We start from the raw sequence: 17,890 nt of genomic DNA, 5'->3' as shown, positions 1-17,890 counted from the left end.
TCATGTAATTGCTTTCCCTTTTCGAAGGCCAAAAATGTGCCATGTGGAAGTTCCCAGGCTAGGGGTCCAGTCGGAGCTGCCAGCCCACACCACGGCCACGGCAACACCGCATCCAAGCTGTGTCTGTGACCTGCACCACAGCTCAGGGCAAGGCCAGATGGAGCTGTTTGTTGGTTTGTTTGTTTTTAGGGCTGCACCCACGGCATATGGAGGTCCCCAGGCTAGGGGTGGAATCGGAGCTGTTGCTGCGGGCCTACACCAGAGTCACAGCAACGCCAGATCCGAATGTCATCTGCGACCTACACCACAGCTCACGGCAACACCGGATCCTTAACACCCTACCCTGAGCGAGGCCGGGGATCGAACCTGTGGCCTCCTGGATACTAGATGAGTTGGTAAGTTGTTGAGCCACAAAGGGGGCTCTTTTGCTTTTTCAAGCCTGCCTCTGGGGCAGGTGGAAGCCCCTGAGCCAGGGGTTGGATCGGATCGGAGCCACAGCTGCAGGCCTACACCACAGCCATGGCAACACCAGATCAGAGCAGCATCTGCGGTGTACCACGTTTCTTGCCGCCACGCTGGCTCCGTAACCCACTGATCAAGGACAGGGATCGAACCCGCCTCCTCCCTCACAGAGACGATGTCCGGTCCTCAGCCTGCTGAGCCACTGTGAGAACACCGCAAACAGGTAGTCGGATGCAGAAATGTGAATATGCTTGATGAGAGCTGGGCCCGGTCGGGGTGTTGGTACCCATGGCTAAAATCGGAAACATTCTGGAATCCAAACTCTATCCCATCTCTAAGGATCCAGCGTGGGGGATGGGTGGGGAAAACCCCACAAGATTTAGAGGGCCCGGAGGCCAAGGAAGGACTCTGGAGGGGGCTTCAACGTCTGGGGGATGAGAGGTCAGAAGGATCAGGAGAGCTAAGGGGCGGGAGTCCCCAGAGGGATGGCCATCGCCCCGGGGGACCAGTCAGAGAAGGGGGCGGCAGCAGCAGCCATCGCACGTTGGACGTGACCTGGTGTGTCAGCATGCAGCCTGGGCAGGAGGAGAGGCACTGGACCCCCAACACCCTGAGCGACTCCACCAGCCTTTGTCGTTGGCCACAACAGGCCCGGCCCCAGGGGCCCGGGAGTTGTGGCCCAAAGAGGTCTTCGGCCCTCTGCAGCCCGGCTTGCGCGCCGGGCGCCGGGAGGCGGTCCCGAGGGCCCAGCGAGCCCGCCTTGGCCACGCCTGCTCGGTTGGGACCGGGCGGGACATGCAAACTGCAAAGGTCGCCCCAGCCCGAGGCCGGCGAGGCCGCGAGCGGTGGCGGATCCCTCTTTGCCGACGTAGGGAGGAAAACATCCGCGGGAGAGGCCGGCGTAGCGACCGGCGCAGTGGTGCGAGGGAGGCGAAGGAGGGGCGAGCGGGAGCGCGCGGTGGTGGGGGTCACCGTGAGTTGAGTGTGGCTGCGGGCCCGGCGGTGCGGGCGCTGGGGGGCGGGCGCGGGCATCGCTTCTCGGCCTTTTGGCTAAGATCAAGTGTAGTATCTGTTCTTATCAGTTTAATATCTGATACGTCCTCTATCCGAGGACAATATATTAAATGGATTTTTGGAGCTGGGAGTTGGAATAGGAGCTTGCTCCGTCCACTCCACGCATCGACCCGGTATTGCAGTACTTCCGGGAACGGTGCACCCCCTGCGGGGGAACCCAACAAGGTTTGAAATAGCAGAGTGGGTGTTATCTTGGCAGTTAGAAGAGAGTTGGAAGTGAGGTTTTTTTTTCTCCTACAGGCTTCGTGATGTCGCCTTTCGATTGTGAAGCTTTTTTCTATGGGAAGTTTTGAGGTTGAGTGTCATAGCCGTGTTCTCGAGCTGGCTGCTATGGGTGGATTTGAGTTTTTCGTTTTTCTTTTGTCTTTCCTTGTGGTCTTTTTGCCATTTCCTTGGCCGCTCCCGCGGCATGTGGAGGTTCCCAGGCTGGGGGTCGAACTGGGGCTGCAGCTGCCCGCCTACGCCAGAGCCACAGCAACGCGGCATCCGAGCCACGTCTGCAACCTCCACCACAGTTCTCGGCAACGCAACGCCACGCCACGCCACGCCACGCCACGCCGGATCCTTAACCCACGGAGCAAGGCCAGGGCTTGAACCCGCAACCGATTCGTTAACCACGGCGCCACGACGGGAACTCCGGCTCTGAGTTTTACGCCTCAAGTCTTTCTTGGCTTAAGGTGCTTTCAGTGTGTTTAGGTTGGTTCCGCGGCAGTTGGTGGCTGTTTGGGCGGGTGTTTTGTTTTGTTTCTCAGGGCCGCGTTCGCGGAGTGTGGAGGGTCCCAGACTAGGGCTGGGTTTGGAGCCACAGCTGCCGGCCTTTACCACCGGATGCTTGACCCACTGCGCAAGGCCAGGGATAGAACCTGCAACCTTCTGGTTCCTCGTGGGATTCATTTTCTCGGCACCACGACCGGAACTCCCTCCCCCTCCCCGGGCTGGTGGTTTTAATTACTGGGCTGTGTCTCCTGCCCAACCGGGAAAGCAGCTGTTTTAACCCCTGGACAAGACCTTTGCAGCCGCGGGATGATTTGCTGAGGAATATGCATTTGTTTCATTACCCTGTGGCGGAAAGCAAGTTTCAGAGATCAAGTCTGAGTTGGGCCTGCCACAAATGAGAAACTAAATGACTGCAGTAGTCAACAAAGGATGTTACAGCCATTAAACCATCAGTTTACATGGGGGCACCCTGAGGCCCGTCTAGATTAGAAAGCACAGGATCGTTTAAAACGAAAAAACCCCCAGGAGTTCTCTGGCTCCGTGGGCTAAGGATCTGGTGCAGGTTCCCTCCTTGGCCTGGGTACTTGCACGTGCTGCCAGCATGGCAAAAAACAAAAAGCAAAACAGCAAAACAAAATGAAAGCAGAGCACAATAGGATACGGGGCCCGGATAGCTGAGGTGCATATTAAAGGAATGATTTCAGTGAGCCTAGATTCCTAGATCTTCCCATAAATAGAAGCACTGAATTGCTTACCTGGTTTTCTTTTGTTTGTTTTTATTTTTGGTCCTTGACCAGGGCATACGGAAGCTTCTGGGCCAGGGATCCATCCCTCACCACAGCAGTGACAACTCCGGGTCCCTAATGTGCTGAGCCACCAAGGAACTCCCTTGTTTTTCTTTCTGTCTGTCTGTCTGCCTTTCTTTCCTTCCCGCCTTCCTTCTTTTTCTTTCTCTTCCTTTCCTTCCTTTTTTTAACAATTATACTTGATTTACAATGTCGTGCCAATTTCTGCTGTATCCCCTGTTTTCCTTCTTTCTTTCTTTCTTTCTTTCTTTTTTTTTTTTTTGTCCTTTTTTTGGGGGGGGGGGGGGCCACACCTGCAGCACATGGAGGTTCCCAGGCTAGGGATCCAGTTGGAGCTGTAGCCGCCGGCCCTGCGCCACAGCCACAGCCAACTCCGGATCCGAGCCGCGTCTGTGACCCACACCACGGCTCACGGCAACGCTGGATCCTTAACCCACTGAGCCAGGCCAGGGATCAAACCCGTGACCTCGTGGATGCTAGTCGGGTTCGTTAACGGCTGAGCCCCAGTGGGAACTCCCCTTGCTTTCTTTTAGGAGCAGCAGTCCTTTGATGTTCGGACTGCCAGGTCTTTCGTTGCAAAAACTGATTTCCCCCACCCCTTGCCTCTGCTGAATAACCTCCACCTCTCAACATTTAGGTGAGCTGCTTCTATTTTGTTTGCAGTTGACCCAACTCAAACCAGGTGTGTTTACCCGAAAAGAAGAAACTGAGGCGTTCCCACGGTGGCGTAACAGGATCAGCAGCGGCTCTGCAGGGCCGAGACGCAGGTTCAATCCCCAGCCTGGCACGGTGTGTTAAAGCATCCAGCGACGCCCCAGGTGCGGCGTATAGGTGGAAACTGCTCCGGCACAAGGCACACCTGTGGCTTGGATCGGATCCCTGGCCCAGGTCACCCCGCTAGAAATTAACTAACCTGGGCTTTGAACCAATGCTGCATTGTCTATGAAACCAAACAAATGGGAGCTGAAAACACGCCCACTGTTTTGTTTCTTCCACAATCTTTGAAACTTCTTTAGCATTTCTCCAAGATCTTCTGGGCCTCACCCAAGAGGGAGACTGTCACTTGATGATCTGGTGAAGGGGATGGAAGTGGCAATTCTACCCTGCGTTGCATCTTTTGTGTTTGCCAGGGAAGGTATTGAACCAGTGGGAAGGAGATGGGGCAAGATGAGGGTGAAGAAAGGGGCCCGGTTTGTCAGGACAGCCTCAGGCCATGGGCCTACCCCAATCTAGTCTCTTCTAAATAGGAATTCCAGGGAGTTCCCGTCGTGGCTCAGTGGTTAACGAATCCGACGAGGAACCGTGAGGTTGCGGGTTCGATCCCTGGCCTTGCTCCGGGGGGTAAGGATCCGGCATCGCCGTGAGCCGTGGTGTAGGTCGAAGACGGGGCTCAGGTCCCGCGTTGCTGTGGCTGTGGGGTAGGCCAGCGGCCACAGCTCTGATTGGACCCCTAGCCTGGGAACCTCCATGTGCCTCGGGTGCGGGCCCTAGAAAAGACCAAGAAGAGATAAGCGGGAACTCCGGTCTCCACCTCCACACCCCAGTCTGGGACCTGCCCTCACGGAGTGTACATCATATTGGGCAATGGGGAGACACAGACAATGACTGCAAAGAGAGAATTTCAGATCACGACACGTACAAGCAAGGAAAATAAAACAGGGAGATGGGCTGGAGAGTAACTGGGGAGGGAGCTACTTTAGATGCGTCCAGGTTTGGGGGGTAGGGGATGGCTCTTGAAGCGCTCTCCAATTGGTGACCTTAGAGCCAAGGTTTTAAGTGACAAGGAGTCACTCCAGAGCATCCATTCCCGAGAGGACAGATTAGCTGGGACCTGCATGCCACCTCCTGCTGACGCCCCAGCCGGGGTCAAATCCTAGCTGCTGAGGGGTTGCTCTTCCTTAGAGCCATCTCCCCAGCAGACGAAGTGCCGAGCCCAGGAGCTGGCTCTTGTCATCCACAGCTCTGCAGTGCCCAGCACCGTGCCTGCCACACAGTGGGCAGTCAGGAAAGCTTGCATGATTCATGACTGCACAATGGGACGATTTTTTCAAAATGAATTTCTTTTGCTTTTTGGGGCTGCACCTGCAGCACGTGGACGTTCCCAGGCTAGGGGTCTAATGGGAGCTACAGCTGCCGGCCTATGCCACAGCCACAGCAACGCCAGATCCGAGCCGAGTCTGCGTCCTACGCCGCAGCTGATGGCAATGCCGAATCCTTAACCCACCGAGGGAGGCCAAGGATGGAGCCTGCATCCTCAGGGATACTGGTCGGGTTCATTACCACTGAGCCACAATGGGAACTCCACAATGGGATGGTTAAATGAGCTCAGGGGGTTCCCTGAGTATGGGAACCAAGCATCGACCCTTAGCTGGAAGTTTCCTGGCCTAGGATCCTTGAGACCTCGGTGGTCAGCAGGGATGCCTATAAAATCCTGCACTTCTGGGCAAGGTCTGGGTAGTACTGAATGCTCAGGCCTTTACTGGAGAGGAAGGATTTCTTGGAGGAGAAAACACAGAGGGATGATCCTGGAGAGGGAGGCCCCTCCTCATAGCCTGGGGGGGCGGAAGCCCTGGGCGGACTCATCACAAGTCCTGTCCCTCACTAGCAGCCTGGTGTGGAAAAGCCGCTCCCCGCCCCTCCCCCCCATCCCCACCCCACCCCACCCCGGGAGCCTCCGTTTCCACAGCGTGTGATGGGTGGGCTGAGATGGTTCCAGGCCCCTTTCCCCAGGACAGCCATGCTCCAGAGGAGGGGAGGCCGCAGGATGGATGGAACGCACCCGGCAAGCAGCCGAGGACATCCTTGTCTCCTCAGCAGCCTAACCGAGCACCTGTCTGAGGGCACAAAGGAAGGAGGAGAGGCGCCTGCAGGAGTGGGGATGGGCCGGGCAAGTGGATGCCCGGGAGCAGCTTCAGCCTGGGAATCACCAAGACCCGGATTTCAAATCCTAGCTGTGTTTCCTCCAGAATAAAATGAGGGAGACACAACCTACTTCTTAGAAGGCGCGCGACCAGGGAAAACGTGTGGAAGGAACCCTTAGGCGCCTCCTCGTCCCCTACCAGAGGCGGGTTCAGAGGCAACGCATCCCAAACAAAACCAAGTCCCAGGGCCCAGCCAAGGGCTGGGCAGGAGATGCTGCCCCCTGGTGGATGTGTCTGTGAGCGCCTGATTCCTGAAGGAAAGTGGAGCCGGGAGGGTGTCAAGGTGTACAGGTCGCTCGGCCTCCTGGAGGCTTCCTTTCTGACAGTTTGAAGTTGGGAATGGAAAATCTACACTCTTTCAGGTTGGTTGGTTTCTTTGGTGTGTGTGGAGGTGAGCTCACATTTAGATGAGCGTAACGCCCCACCCCACCCCCGCTTGTAAGCAGCCGTCACTGACCCAGCTCACCCTAATCTCTTTTGGCGGTGCCCCCAGGATATACAAGTTCTCGGGCCAGGAGTGGGACCCATGCCTCAGCAGTGACAATGCCATATTTAACCTGCGGCATCCCAAGGGAACTTTGCCTTAATTATTTTTTGGCTCTTTAGCCGCCCCTATAGACAGATAACCCCGCGGACTTACGGCTCCCTTGTAATAACAGAGGCTTAATTGTTTTCCAGAAACTTGGAGTTGGCTGCTGTCCAGGTCAAGATGGCGAAGACTGGTTGGGACCACCAACCCTAAAACCGGGCCTGTGAGGTTCCCATCGTGGCTCAGCAGTAACAAACCCGACCGGTTTGCACGAGGACTTGGGTTCGTTCAATCCCTGGCCTCGCCCAGTGGGTTAAGGATCTGGCGTTGCTGTGGCTGTGGTGTTGGCCAGCAGCTGAGGCTCCAGTTCAACCCCTAGCCTGGGAACTTCCATGTGCCACAGGTTCAGCCCTAAAAACACCCAAAACACAACCAACCAACCAACCAACCAAACAAAACCTGGGTTTATGCAGGTGTCTTAGGAACAACATTTAGACATCAGACAGAAGAAAACTCCACCCTCAGATCATGCTTAGCAGCTCCATTTTGGGGGGAGGCCACACCTGTGACATTCGGAACTTCCCAGGCAAGGGATCGAACCTGAGTCACTGCAGTGACAACACTGGATACCCAAGCTGCTGTGCCACGGGAGAACTCCCACAGCTCCATTTTTGGACAGAACATGCCATGAGGAAGCATGGCACTCAGATACCTCGCCTTTTCCCTACCTCAGTTTTCCCCACACCTAAGACCAACCTGCTTCTTCATCCCATAACTATCTCAAGCCCCTCACCTTCAGGGGGGATGCAGGCAAGGCTAAGGCGGGAGTAGGCTGCGGGTGGAGGAGGTAATGAAGAGGGGGTTGCAGCCATGCTGCAGTGTCTTAGGAGACAGACCCCCACAGGGACAGACGTCCAGCCTCCACCTGCATAGGCGCCTGGCACTTTGGGAGACCTTGGCTGCAGGAGGGGACTGGGGGTGACCAGAAAGAAACAGCCAGTGGAGCCCCAGGAGGGTGGTAATGGCTGGGAAGCGAGAGCCACGAGGGGGGAGAACCGATCACACTAGAGAGAGGCAGGGAGGTGAGGCCTGGGGGAGACCAGGCCCACCAGCTGAAGGGAGGGTGCCAGCCGCCCAGGTATCCAAGCTGCCGGGCTCCAGGGAGTTTCGCAGCAGGGCCGATCTCCAGTGACCGTCTATGTTTGAATCAGTTTGTTTTATTTTACTTTATTTTACTTTATTTTATTTTTACTTTTATGACCCCCACCCCAGCCCACCCCACCCCACGCCGCATGTGGATATTCCTAGGCTGGGGATCAAATCGGAGCTGTAGCCGCCGACCTACCCCACAGCCAGAGCAACGCCAGATCACAGCTGCTTCTGCCGCCTACACGGTGGCTCATGGCAACGCCGGCTCCTGAACCCACTGAGTGAAGCCAGGGATCCAGCCCTCATCCTCATGGAGGCTAGTTGGGTTCTTAACCTGCCGAGCCGCAAGAGGAAATCCCAAAACCACTTTTTATTCTCTAGGAACTAGGAAATGATTCAGTGCCTGGTCTTCACCCACGTTTCCCCCTATGGAATAGTTAGCCTTTTATTATAACTTTGAGGAGCTCTTTGTATGTTCGAAAGATGAGTACATCTTCTGGGGTTTGGGTTGCACATATTTACTCTGACTTTCCTTGTTTTATCCTGAATCACCCGGAACCGATGTGACACACCTGGGCAGGAGTGGACCAGCAGCTGTCCCTGCCCTCAGGGCACACTCAGCCCAGGATGGGGACTAAGACGCCTGCCCAAGAGGCCAGAACACCAGGCGGGACAAGGAGGGAGTCAGCGAGAAATGCACAGATGGCTGGGTGTTTGGACCGTAGCCACCGCCTTCTCAGGGAAACCAAAGGAGTGAGCAGAAGATGGTCTGACGCTCACAGATCTGAACAGAGGTCCAGGGATGGGAGGCTGAAGAGTCTGGTCAGGAGCAGGCTGAGCCTATGACATATTGTCTCAGTTCACCCTCTTCTGTCCATTCAGTCAACAAATACAGGCGCGGAGGATACAGCAGCAAATACAACCCCTGCCGTCGAGGGGAAGAGCAGTCCAGCACTAATTTCGGTGTATCTGTGATGACAGCTATACATCTGTGTGTCTGTGTGCCCACGTCGATGTCTATACACATGCCACGTGACAATCCTGGGCGTCAGTAGCAACGCAGCAGGTGGCAGAAGCATAAACAGGCAAAGCGGCATGTGAGACAGGAAGGCTCAGGGTGGGTAAGTGGAGACAGTGCGCAGCGCTGAAATGGAATCCTCTCTATTTTACGGACAAGAAGTGACTTTCCCTAGAGGGCCCTCATTCAGACAGTCCCATGCGCCTGCCCTTCCATGTGTAGCTTCACAGGCAGCCTCATCAGACAGGCATTGTCATTACCCCTATTTTATTTTATTTTATTTTATTTTTTACTTTAGGAGGGCACCCTCAGCATATGGAGGTTCCCAGGCTAGGGGTCAACTCAGAGCCATAGCTGCCAGCCTACACCACAGCCACAGCAACCATGGATCCGAGCAGCATCTTCGACCTACAACCACAGCTCACCGAAACGCTGGATCCTCAACCCAGTGAGCCAGGCCAAGGACGGAACCCAAGTCCTCATGGATGCTAGGCAGGTTCACTATTGCTGGCCATAACAAGAACTCCCATTATGACTATTAAAAAAAAAAAAAAAAAAAAAAACAAACACCCGGGAGTTCCCGTCTTGGCGCAGTGGTTAACGAATCCGACTAGGAACCATGAGGTTGCGGGTTCGGTCCCTGCCCTTGCTCAGTGGGTTAACGATCCAGCGTTGCGGGGAGCTGTGGTGTAGGTTGCAGACGCGGCTCGGATCCCGCGTTGCTGTGGCTCTGGCGTAGGCCGGTGGCTACAGCTCCGATTCGACCCCTAGCCTGGGAACCTCCATATGCCGCGGGAGCGGCCCAAGAAATAGCAACAACAACAACAACAACAACAACAAAAGACCAAAACAAAAAATCAACCCCAGTTTAAAAAGACTGAGGTCCCACATGGTCAGCTGGATGCTTGAATGCAAGCCCTGACTTGGCTTCACACTGGCTGTGTGATCCTAGGCAAGCTGCTTGGCCCCTCTGAACTTCAGTCTGGCAGAGTGCTTTCCACTAGAAACAGGTGACGCACGTGTGTACTTTCTTCTTCCTTTCACCCTCACCCACGGCATGTGGAGGTTCCCAGGCAAGGGATCAAATCCCAGCCAAATCTGTGGTACCACTGGAACTTGAACCCCACTGTGCAAGTCAGGGATCCAAACCACGCTGCCTCAAACACGACAAAGGATCCTTCCTCCACGGAGCCACAGGAACTCCACTGACACGTCACTTTAAGTATTCCTAGCCACATAAGAAAATAGTGAAAACAAGTGAAATTAAGTTTAATGTTTTATTAATCTCAGTCTATCTAAACTATCGCTTGAATCTATGTAATCAGTGTCAAAATTACTGAGATACTTTACAGCTTTGGATACTAAATTCTCGTCCTTTTTTCTTTTTTTTTTTTTTGTTGGTTGCCCCGTAGCACATGAAGTTCCCAGGCTGAGGCCCAGATCCCAATCACGGTCACTATGGAAGCCACAGCCGCAGCAGCAACACGGGATCCTTGGCCTGAGGAGGGAACCTGCGTGCCAGCGCTCCCAAGAGGCCCTGACCCCTTTGAGCCACAGCGGGAACTCCTTGAAGGCTGTCTTTTAAACCCCACGTGTACTCTACCCTCACAACACATCCCAGTTAGGACCCAGCGCTCCCACGTGTCCAGCGCTCCAGGTGGCCAGTGCCTGTGACAGCTCCGGTGAGCAGAACGGGGATAATAATAACGGAGTGGGGATTAGAGTGGAGGGAAGTGAGCGAGGCACTTGCCTTGGGCCCACACATTGCAGGGAGCACCAACAAGCCCAGTCATCCCAAGAGGCACCCCCTCTCCCTTAGACTCTAGCGAAGAGGTAGTGTGTTCAAAGGGCCCTCCTAAGAGTTGCCTCTGTTGGGGTCCAGCAGAAACCAATCCAACTAGTATCCACCAGGATCCCGGTGCAAAGCCTGGCCTCGCTCAGTGGGTCGGGGATCGGGCGTTGCGGTGAGCTGCGGTGGAGGTCACAGACGTGGCTCGGCGTCCCCGTGGCTGTGGCTGTGGCTGTGGCGAGGGCCGGCAGCCGCAGCTCTGATTTGGCCCCTAGCCTAGGAAATTCCATGTGCCGACGGCGTGGCCATAAAAAGCAAATGGTACCTAGAGTTCCCACGGAGGCCCGGGGGGACGGCTGGGGGCTCAGGAGCACCGGCGAGCAGGCTCAGTAGCCCACCTGGCACAGTGTGCTGTGGCTCTGGTGTTGCCACAGCTGTGGTGTAAGCCCCCACCGCAGCTCAGAGCTGATCCTCCCGGACTGGCCTCGGCGCCCAGAGCGGCCCTGACAGTCCCCTCGCCTCTCGGGTGTCCTGCCGCCGCCCGGCCACCTCTTCCCTCTCTTCAGCCCTGGACCGGCCCGCACCCTCCTAACGGCTCGTCCGATGCCGTCTGTTCTGCGCCTCTTTCACTCGCTCAACGAGCGTCCCGTCTACTGTGCCCACCTCCTTCCAGGCCGGCCCCCCGGGCTAGCGCTGGGATGACGGGGCGACAAGGGCTGATGAGGGTCCCCTCCGGTTTCGGCGGCGGGTGGGGAAGGGTGTACTGGAAAAGAAGCACCGGCTGGGAGGGAACACGGAGGAGGAGGGCGGCAGTCAGACGCGGGGCGGGGTGCGCAAGAGCCCAGAGGGAGGCCTGCGGCGAGGAGCTCTGGCCACAGGCGGCCGGGGGCGGAGGGGCTGTAGGGATCGTCGTCTCGGGCAGAGGGCGCTCTCCGACGGCCCGGTCCGTGGAGGCGGCCGCAGACGCAGGCGCTGGAGCTGGGGAGGCTCCCGGCGTCGGCCCAGCCGGGCCCTCCCCACCCGCACGCCCGCCGCCTGGCTGGGAGCTGACGGCGCCGGCGCCGCGGGAAGCCCCGCTCCAGACCTGCCAAGCCCGGGACTCGGAACCGGGCCCTCCGGCGACGACGGCACGAAGCTCGTCCCTCCGCAGTCGGAGGCCATTGGAACACTTTGGCTTCAGGAAAATCTCCGCCAGCAGCTCCTTGCCGCGGCCCCTCCGGCCGCCCACCGCGTCGGTCCTCTCGGGTTGGGCTACCAAAGACGAAGGGCATCCTCTGCGGCCCGGCTTGCGCGCCGGGCGCCGGGAGGCGGTCCCGAGGGCCCAGCGAGCCCGCCTTGGCCACGCCTGCTCGGTTGGGACCGGGCGGGACATGCAAACTGCAAAGGTCGCCCCAGCCCGAGGCCGGCGAGGCCGCGAGCGGTGGCGGATCCCTCTTTGCCGACGTAGGGAGGAAAACATCCGCGGGAGAGGCCGGCGTAGCGACCGGCGCAGTGGTGCGAGGGAGGCGAAGGAGGGGCGAGCGGGAGCGCGCGGTGGTGGGGGTCACCGTGAGTTGAGTGTGGCTGCGGGCCCGGCGGTGCGGGCGCTGGGGGCGGGCGCGGGCATCGCTTCTCGGCCTTTTGGCTAAGATCAAGTGTAGTATCTGTTCTTATCAGTTTAATATCTGATACGTCCTCTATCCGAGGACAATATATTAAATGGATTTTTGGAGCTGGGAGTTGGAATAGGAGCTTGCTCCGTCCACTCCACGCATCGACCCGGTATTGCAGTACTTCCGGGAACGGTGCACCCCCTGCGGGGGAACCCAACAAGGTTTGAAATAGCAGAGTGGGTGTTATCTTGGCAGTTAGAAGAGAGTTGGAAGTGAGGTTTTTTTTTCTCCTACAGGCTTCGTGATGTCGCCTTTCGATTGTGAAGCTTTTTTCTATGGGAAGTTTTGAGGTTGAGTGTCATAGCCGTGTTCTCGAGCTGGCTGCTATGGGTGGATTTGAGTTTTTCGTTTTTCTTTTGTCTTTCCTTGTGGTCTTTTTGCCATTTCCTTGGCCGCTCCCGCGGCATGTGGAGGTTCCCAGGCTGGGGGTCGAACTGGGGCTGCAGCTGCCCGCCTACGCCAGAGCCACAGCAACGCGGCATCCGAGCCACGTCTGCAACCTCCACCACAGTTCTCGGCAACGCAACGCCACGCCACGCCACGCCACGCCACGCCGGATCCTTAACCCACGGAGCAAGGCCAGGGCTTGAACCCGCAACCGATTCGTTAACCACGGCGCCACGACGGGAACTCCGGCTCTGAGTTTTACGCCTCAAGTCTTTCTTGGCTTAAGGTGCTTTCAGTGTGTTTAGGTTGGTTCCGCGGCAGTTGGTGGCTGTTTGGGCGGGTGTTTTGTTTTGTTTCTCAGGGCCGCGTTCGCGGAGTGTGGAGGGTCCCAGACTAGGGCTGGGTTTGGAGCCACAGCTGCCGGCCTTTACCACCGGATGCTTGACCCACTGCGCAAGGCCAGGGATAGAACCTGCAACCTTCTGGTTCCTCGTGGGATTCATTTTCTCGGCACCACGACCGGAACTCCCTCCCCCTCCCCGGGCTGGTGGTTTTAATTACTGGGCTGTGTCTCCTGCCCAACCGGGAAAGCAGCTGTTTTAACCCCTGGACAAGACCTTTGCAGCCGCGGGATGATTTGCTGAGGAATATGCATTTGTTTCATTACCCTGTGGCGGAAAGCAAGTTTCAGAGATCAAGTCTGAGTTGGGCCTGCCACAAATGAGAAACTAAATGACTGCAGTAGTCAACAAAGGATGTTACAGCCATTAAACCATCAGTTTACATGGGGGCACCCTGAGGCCCGTCTAGATTAGAAAGCACAGGATCGTTTAAAACGAAAAAACCCCCAGGAGTTCTCTGGCTCCGTGGGCTAAGGATCTGGTGCAGGTTCCCTCCTTGGCCTGGGTACTTGCACGTGCTGCCAGCATGGCAAAAAACAAAAAGCAAAACAGCAAAACAAAATGAAAGCAGAGCACAATAGGATACGGGGCCCGGATAGCTGAGGTGCATATTAAAGGAATGATTTCAGTGAGCCTAGATTCCTAGATCTTCCCATAAATAGAAGCACTGAATTGCTTACCTGGTTTTCTTTTGTTTGTTTTTATTTTTGGTCCTTGACCAGGGCATACGGAAGCTTCTGGGCCAGGGATCCATCCCTCACCACAGCAGTGACAACTCCGGGTCCCTAATGTGCTGAGCCACCAAGGAACTCCCTTGTTTTTCTTTCTGTCTGTCTGTCTGCCTTTCTTTCCTTCCCGCCTTCCTTCTTTTTCTTTCTCTTCCTTTCCTTCCTTTTTTTAACAATTATACTTGATTTACAATGTCGTGCCAATTTCTGCTGTATCCCCTGTTTTCCTTCTTTCTTTCTTTCTTTCTTTCTTTTTTTTTTTTTTGTCCTTTTTTTGGGGGGGGGGGGGCCACACCTGCAGCACATGGAGGTTCCCAGGCTAGGGATCCAGTTGGAGCTGTAGCCGCCGGCCCTGCGCCACAGCCACAGCCAACTCCGGATCCGAGCCGCGTCTGTGACCCACACCACGGCTCACGGCAACGCTGGATCCTTAACCCACTGAGCCAGGCCAGGGATCAAACCCGTGACCTCGTGGATGCTAGTCGGGTTCGTTAACGGCTGAGCCCCAGTGGGAACTCCCCTTGCTTTCTTTTAGGAGCAGCAGTCCTTTGATGTTCGGACTGCCAGGTCTTTCGTTGCAAAAACTGATTTCCCCCACCCCTTGCCTCTGCTGAATAACCTCCACCTCTCAACATTTAGGTGAGCTGCTTCTATTTTGTTTGCAGTTGACCCAACTCAAACCAGGTGTGTTTACCCGAAAAGAAGAAACTGAGGCGTTCCCACGGTGGCGTAACAGGATCAGCAGCGGCTCTGCAGGGCCGAGACGCAGGTTCAATCCCCAGCCTGGCACGGTGTGTTAAAGCATCCAGCGACGCCCCAGGTGCGGCGTATAGGTGGAAACTGCTCCGGCACAAGGCACACCTGTGGCTTGGATCGGATCCCTGGCCCAGGTCACCCCGCTAGAAATTAACTAACCTGGGCTTTGAACCAATGCTGCATTGTCTATGAAACCAAACAAATGGGAGCTGAAAACACGCCCACTGTTTTGTTTCTTCCACAATCTTTGAAACTTCTTTAGCATTTCTCCAAGATCTTCTGGGCCTCACCCAAGAGGGAGACTGTCACTTGATGATCTGGTGAAGGGGATGGAAGTGGCAATTCTACCCTGCGTTGCATCTTTTGTGTTTGCCAGGGAAGGTATTGAACCAGTGGGAAGGAGATGGGGCAAGATGAGGGTGAAGAAAGGGGCCCGGTTTGTCAGGACAGCCTCAGGCCATGGGCCTACCCCAATCTAGTCTCTTCTAAATAGGAATTCCAGGGAGTTCCCGTCGTGGCTCAGTGGTTAACGAATCCGACGAGGAACCGTGAGGTTGCGGGTTCGATCCCTGGCCTTGCTCCGGGGGGTAAGGATCCGGCATCGCCGTGAGCCGTGGTGTAGGTCGAAGACGGGGCTCAGGTCCCGCGTTGCTGTGGCTGTGGGGTAGGCCAGCGGCCACAGCTCTGATTGGACCCCTAGCCTGGGAACCTCCATGTGCCTCGGGTGCGGGCCCTAGAAAAGACCAAGAAGAGATAAGCGGGAACTCCGGTCTCCACCTCCACACCCCAGTCTGGGACCTGCCCTCACGGAGTGTACATCATATTGGGCAATGGGGAGACACAGACAATGACTGCAAAGAGAGAATTTCAGATCACGACACGTACAAGCAAGGAAAATAAAACAGGGAGATGGGCTGGAGAGTAACTGGGGAGGGAGCTACTTTAGATGCGTCCAGGTTTGGGGGGTAGGGGATGGCTCTTGAAGCGCTCTCCAATTGGTGACCTTAGAGCCAAGGTTTTAAGTGACAAGGAGTCACTCCAGAGCATCCATTCCCGAGAGGACAGATTAGCTGGGACCTGCATGCCACCTCCTGCTGACGCCCCAGCCGGGGTCAAATCCTAGCTGCTGAGGGGTTGCTCTTCCTTAGAGCCATCTCCCCAGCAGACGAAGTGCCGAGCCCAGGAGCTGGCTCTTGTCATCCACAGCTCTGCAGTGCCCAGCACCGTGCCTGCCACACAGTGGGCAGTCAGGAAAGCTTGCATGATTCATGACTGCACAATGGGACGATTTTTTCAAAATGAATTTCTTTTGCTTTTTGGGGCTGCACCTGCAGCACGTGGACGTTCCCAGGCTAGGGGTCTAATGGGAGCTACAGCTGCCGGCCTATGCCACAGCCACAGCAACGCCAGATCCGAGCCGAGTCTGCGTCCTACGCCGCAGCTGATGGCAATGCCGAATCCTTAACCCACCGAGGGAGGCCAAGGATGGAGCCTGCATCCTCAGGGATACTGGTCGGGTTCATTACCACTGAGCCACAATGGGAACTCCACAATGGGATGGTTAAATGAGCTCAGGGGGTTCCCTGAGTATGGGAACCAAGCATCGACCCTTAGCTGGAAGTTTCCTGGCCTAGGATCCTTGAGACCTCGGTGGTCAGCAGGGATGCCTATAAAATCCTGCACTTCTGGGCAAGGTCTGGGTAGTACTGAATGCTCAGGCCTTTACTGGAGAGGAAGGATTTCTTGGAGGAGAAAACACAGAGGGATGATCCTGGAGAGGGAGGCCCCTCCTCATAGCCTGGGGGGGCGGAAGCCCTGGGCGGACTCATCACAAGTCCTGTCCCTCACTAGCAGCCTGGTGTGGAAAAGCCGCTCCCCGCCCCTCCCCCCCATCCCCACCCCACCCCACCCCGGGAGCCTCCGTTTCCACAGCGTGTGATGGGTGGGCTGAGATGGTTCCAGGCCCCTTTCCCCAGGACAGCCATGCTCCAGAGGAGGGGAGGCCGCAGGATGGATGGAACGCACCCGGCAAGCAGCCGAGGACATCCTTGTCTCCTCAGCAGCCTAACCGAGCACCTGTCTGAGGGCACAAAGGAAGGAGGAGAGGCGCCTGCAGGAGTGGGGATGGGCCGGGCAAGTGGATGCCCGGGAGCAGCTTCAGCCTGGGAATCACCAAGACCCGGATTTCAAATCCTAGCTGTGTTTCCTCCAGAATAAAATGAGGGAGACACAACCTACTTCTTAGAAGGCGCGCGACCAGGGAAAACGTGTGGAAGGAACCCTTAGGCGCCTCCTCGTCCCCTACCAGAGGCGGGTTCAGAGGCAACGCATCCCAAACAAAACCAAGTCCCAGGGCCCAGCCAAGGGCTGGGCAGGAGATGCTGCCCCCTGGTGGATGTGTCTGTGAGCGCCTGATTCCTGAAGGAAAGTGGAGCCGGGAGGGTGTCAAGGTGTACAGGTCGCTCGGCCTCCTGGAGGCTTCCTTTCTGACAGTTTGAAGTTGGGAATGGAAAATCTACACTCTTTCAGGTTGGTTGGTTTCTTTGGTGTGTGTGGAGGTGAGCTCACATTTAGATGAGCGTAACGCCCCACCCCACCCCCGCTTGTAAGCAGCCGTCACTGACCCAGCTCACCCTAATCTCTTTTGGCGGTGCCCCCAGGATATACAAGTTCTCGGGCCAGGAGTGGGACCCATGCCTCAGCAGTGACAATGCCATATTTAACCTGCGGCATCCCAAGGGAACTTTGCCTTAATTATTTTTTGGCTCTTTAGCCGCCCCTATAGACAGATAACCCCGCGGACTTACGGCTCCCTTGTAATAACAGAGGCTTAATTGTTTTCCAGAAACTTGGAGTTGGCTGCTGTCCAGGTCAAGATGGCGAAGACTGGTTGGGACCACCAACCCTAAAACCGGGCCTGTGAGGTTCCCATCGTGGCTCAGCAGTAACAAACCCGACCGGTTTGCACGAGGACTTGGGTTCGTTCAATCCCTGGCCTCGCCCAGTGGGTTAAGGATCTGGCGTTGCTGTGGCTGTGGTGTTGGCCAGCAGCTGAGGCTCCAGTTCAACCCCTAGCCTGGGAACTTCCATGTGCCACAGGTTCAGCCCTAAAAACACCCAAAACACAACCAACCAACCAACCAACCAAACAAAACCTGGGTTTATGCAGGTGTCTTAGGAACAACATTTAGACATCAGACAGAAGAAAACTCCACCCTCAGATCATGCTTAGCAGCTCCATTTTGGGGGGAGGCCACACCTGTGACATTCGGAACTTCCCAGGCAAGGGATCGAACCTGAGTCACTGCAGTGACAACACTGGATACCCAAGCTGCTGTGCCACGGGAGAACTCCCACAGCTCCATTTTTGGACAGAACATGCCATGAGGAAGCATGGCACTCAGATACCTCGCCTTTTCCCTACCTCAGTTTTCCCCACACCTAAGACCAACCTGCTTCTTCATCCCATAACTATCTCAAGCCCCTCACCTTCAGGGGGGA

The 17,890-nt window shown here is 56.2% G+C and overlaps 2 protein-coding genes and 2 non-coding genes across 7 annotated transcripts; 3 read left to right on the top strand and 1 right to left on the bottom strand.

Moving 5' to 3' along the window:
* Positions 1-337: 337 nt before the first annotated feature.
* Positions 338-6,787, top strand: LOC125114950 (uncharacterized). Of its 4 annotated transcripts, XM_047758633.1 has the most exons (3): positions 338-1,435; positions 3,723-3,877; positions 6,659-6,787. In XM_047758633.1, the coding sequence occupies exons 1-2, from the start codon at positions 710-712 to the stop codon at positions 3,855-3,857; spliced, it is 861 nt and encodes a 286-aa protein (XP_047614589.1). In that variant the 5' UTR covers positions 338-709; the 3' UTR covers positions 3,858-3,877; positions 6,659-6,787. The 4 variants fall into 4 exon arrangements, with proteins under 4 accessions (XP_047614589.1, XP_047614590.1, XP_047614588.1 ...); XM_047758634.1 differs by lacking the exon at positions 6,659-6,787 and having other exon boundaries at positions 338-1,381; positions 3,723-4,033; XM_047758632.1 differs by lacking the exon at positions 6,659-6,787 and having other exon boundaries at positions 3,723-4,033.
* Positions 1,493-1,683, top strand: LOC125115363 (U2 spliceosomal RNA). Its single transcript, XR_007132074.1, has one exon. It is a non-coding gene; the product is annotated as a U2 spliceosomal RNA (small nuclear RNA).
* A 2,716-nt stretch (positions 6,788-9,503) lies between the features above and the next one.
* On the bottom strand, positions 9,504-12,250 carry LOC125114426 (uncharacterized). Its single transcript, XM_047757698.1, has 2 exons — positions 11,129-12,250; positions 9,504-9,904 (listed from the first exon to the last, which is right to left on the bottom strand). The coding sequence occupies exons 1-2, from the start codon at positions 11,922-11,924 to the stop codon at positions 9,723-9,725; spliced, it is 978 nt and encodes a 325-aa protein (XP_047613654.1). The 5' UTR covers positions 11,925-12,250; the 3' UTR covers positions 9,504-9,722.
* On the top strand, positions 12,070-12,260 carry LOC125115362 (U2 spliceosomal RNA). Its single transcript, XR_007132073.1, has one exon. It is a non-coding gene; the product is annotated as a U2 spliceosomal RNA (small nuclear RNA).
* The last annotated feature ends 5,630 nt before the right edge of the window (positions 12,261-17,890 follow it).

The sequence above is a fragment of the Phacochoerus africanus genome, chromosome 14 (genome assembly GCF_016906955.1).
Source record: "Phacochoerus africanus isolate WHEZ1 chromosome 14, ROS_Pafr_v1, whole genome shotgun sequence".
Classification (NCBI taxonomy): Eukaryota; Metazoa; Chordata; class Mammalia; order Artiodactyla; family Suidae; genus Phacochoerus; species Phacochoerus africanus.
Note: the sequence above shows the minus strand (reverse complement) of the source record. Positions and strands in the feature narration are given on the sequence as shown.

What these genes read in the sequence shown, in the direction of transcription:
- LOC125114950 (XM_047758633.1), top strand. Translation starts at nt 710, where the DNA reads ATGCTTGATGAGAGCTGGGCCCGGTCGGGGTGTTGGTACCCATGGCTA. An exon ending in GCGCGGTGGTGGGGGTCACC is followed by an intron (nt 1,436 to 3,722) that starts GTGAGTTGAGTG and finishes TTTTGTTTGCAG; the next exon opens with TTGACCCAACTCAAACCAGG.
- LOC125114426 (XM_047757698.1), bottom strand. Translation starts at nt 11,924, where the DNA reads ATGTTTTCCTCCCTACGTCGGCAAAGAGGGATCCGCCACCGCTCGCGG. An exon ending in GGGGGCCGGCCTGGAAGGAG is followed by an intron (nt 9,905 to 11,128) that starts GTGGGCACAGTA and finishes TTATGTGGCTAG; the next exon opens with GAATACTTAAAGTGACGTGT.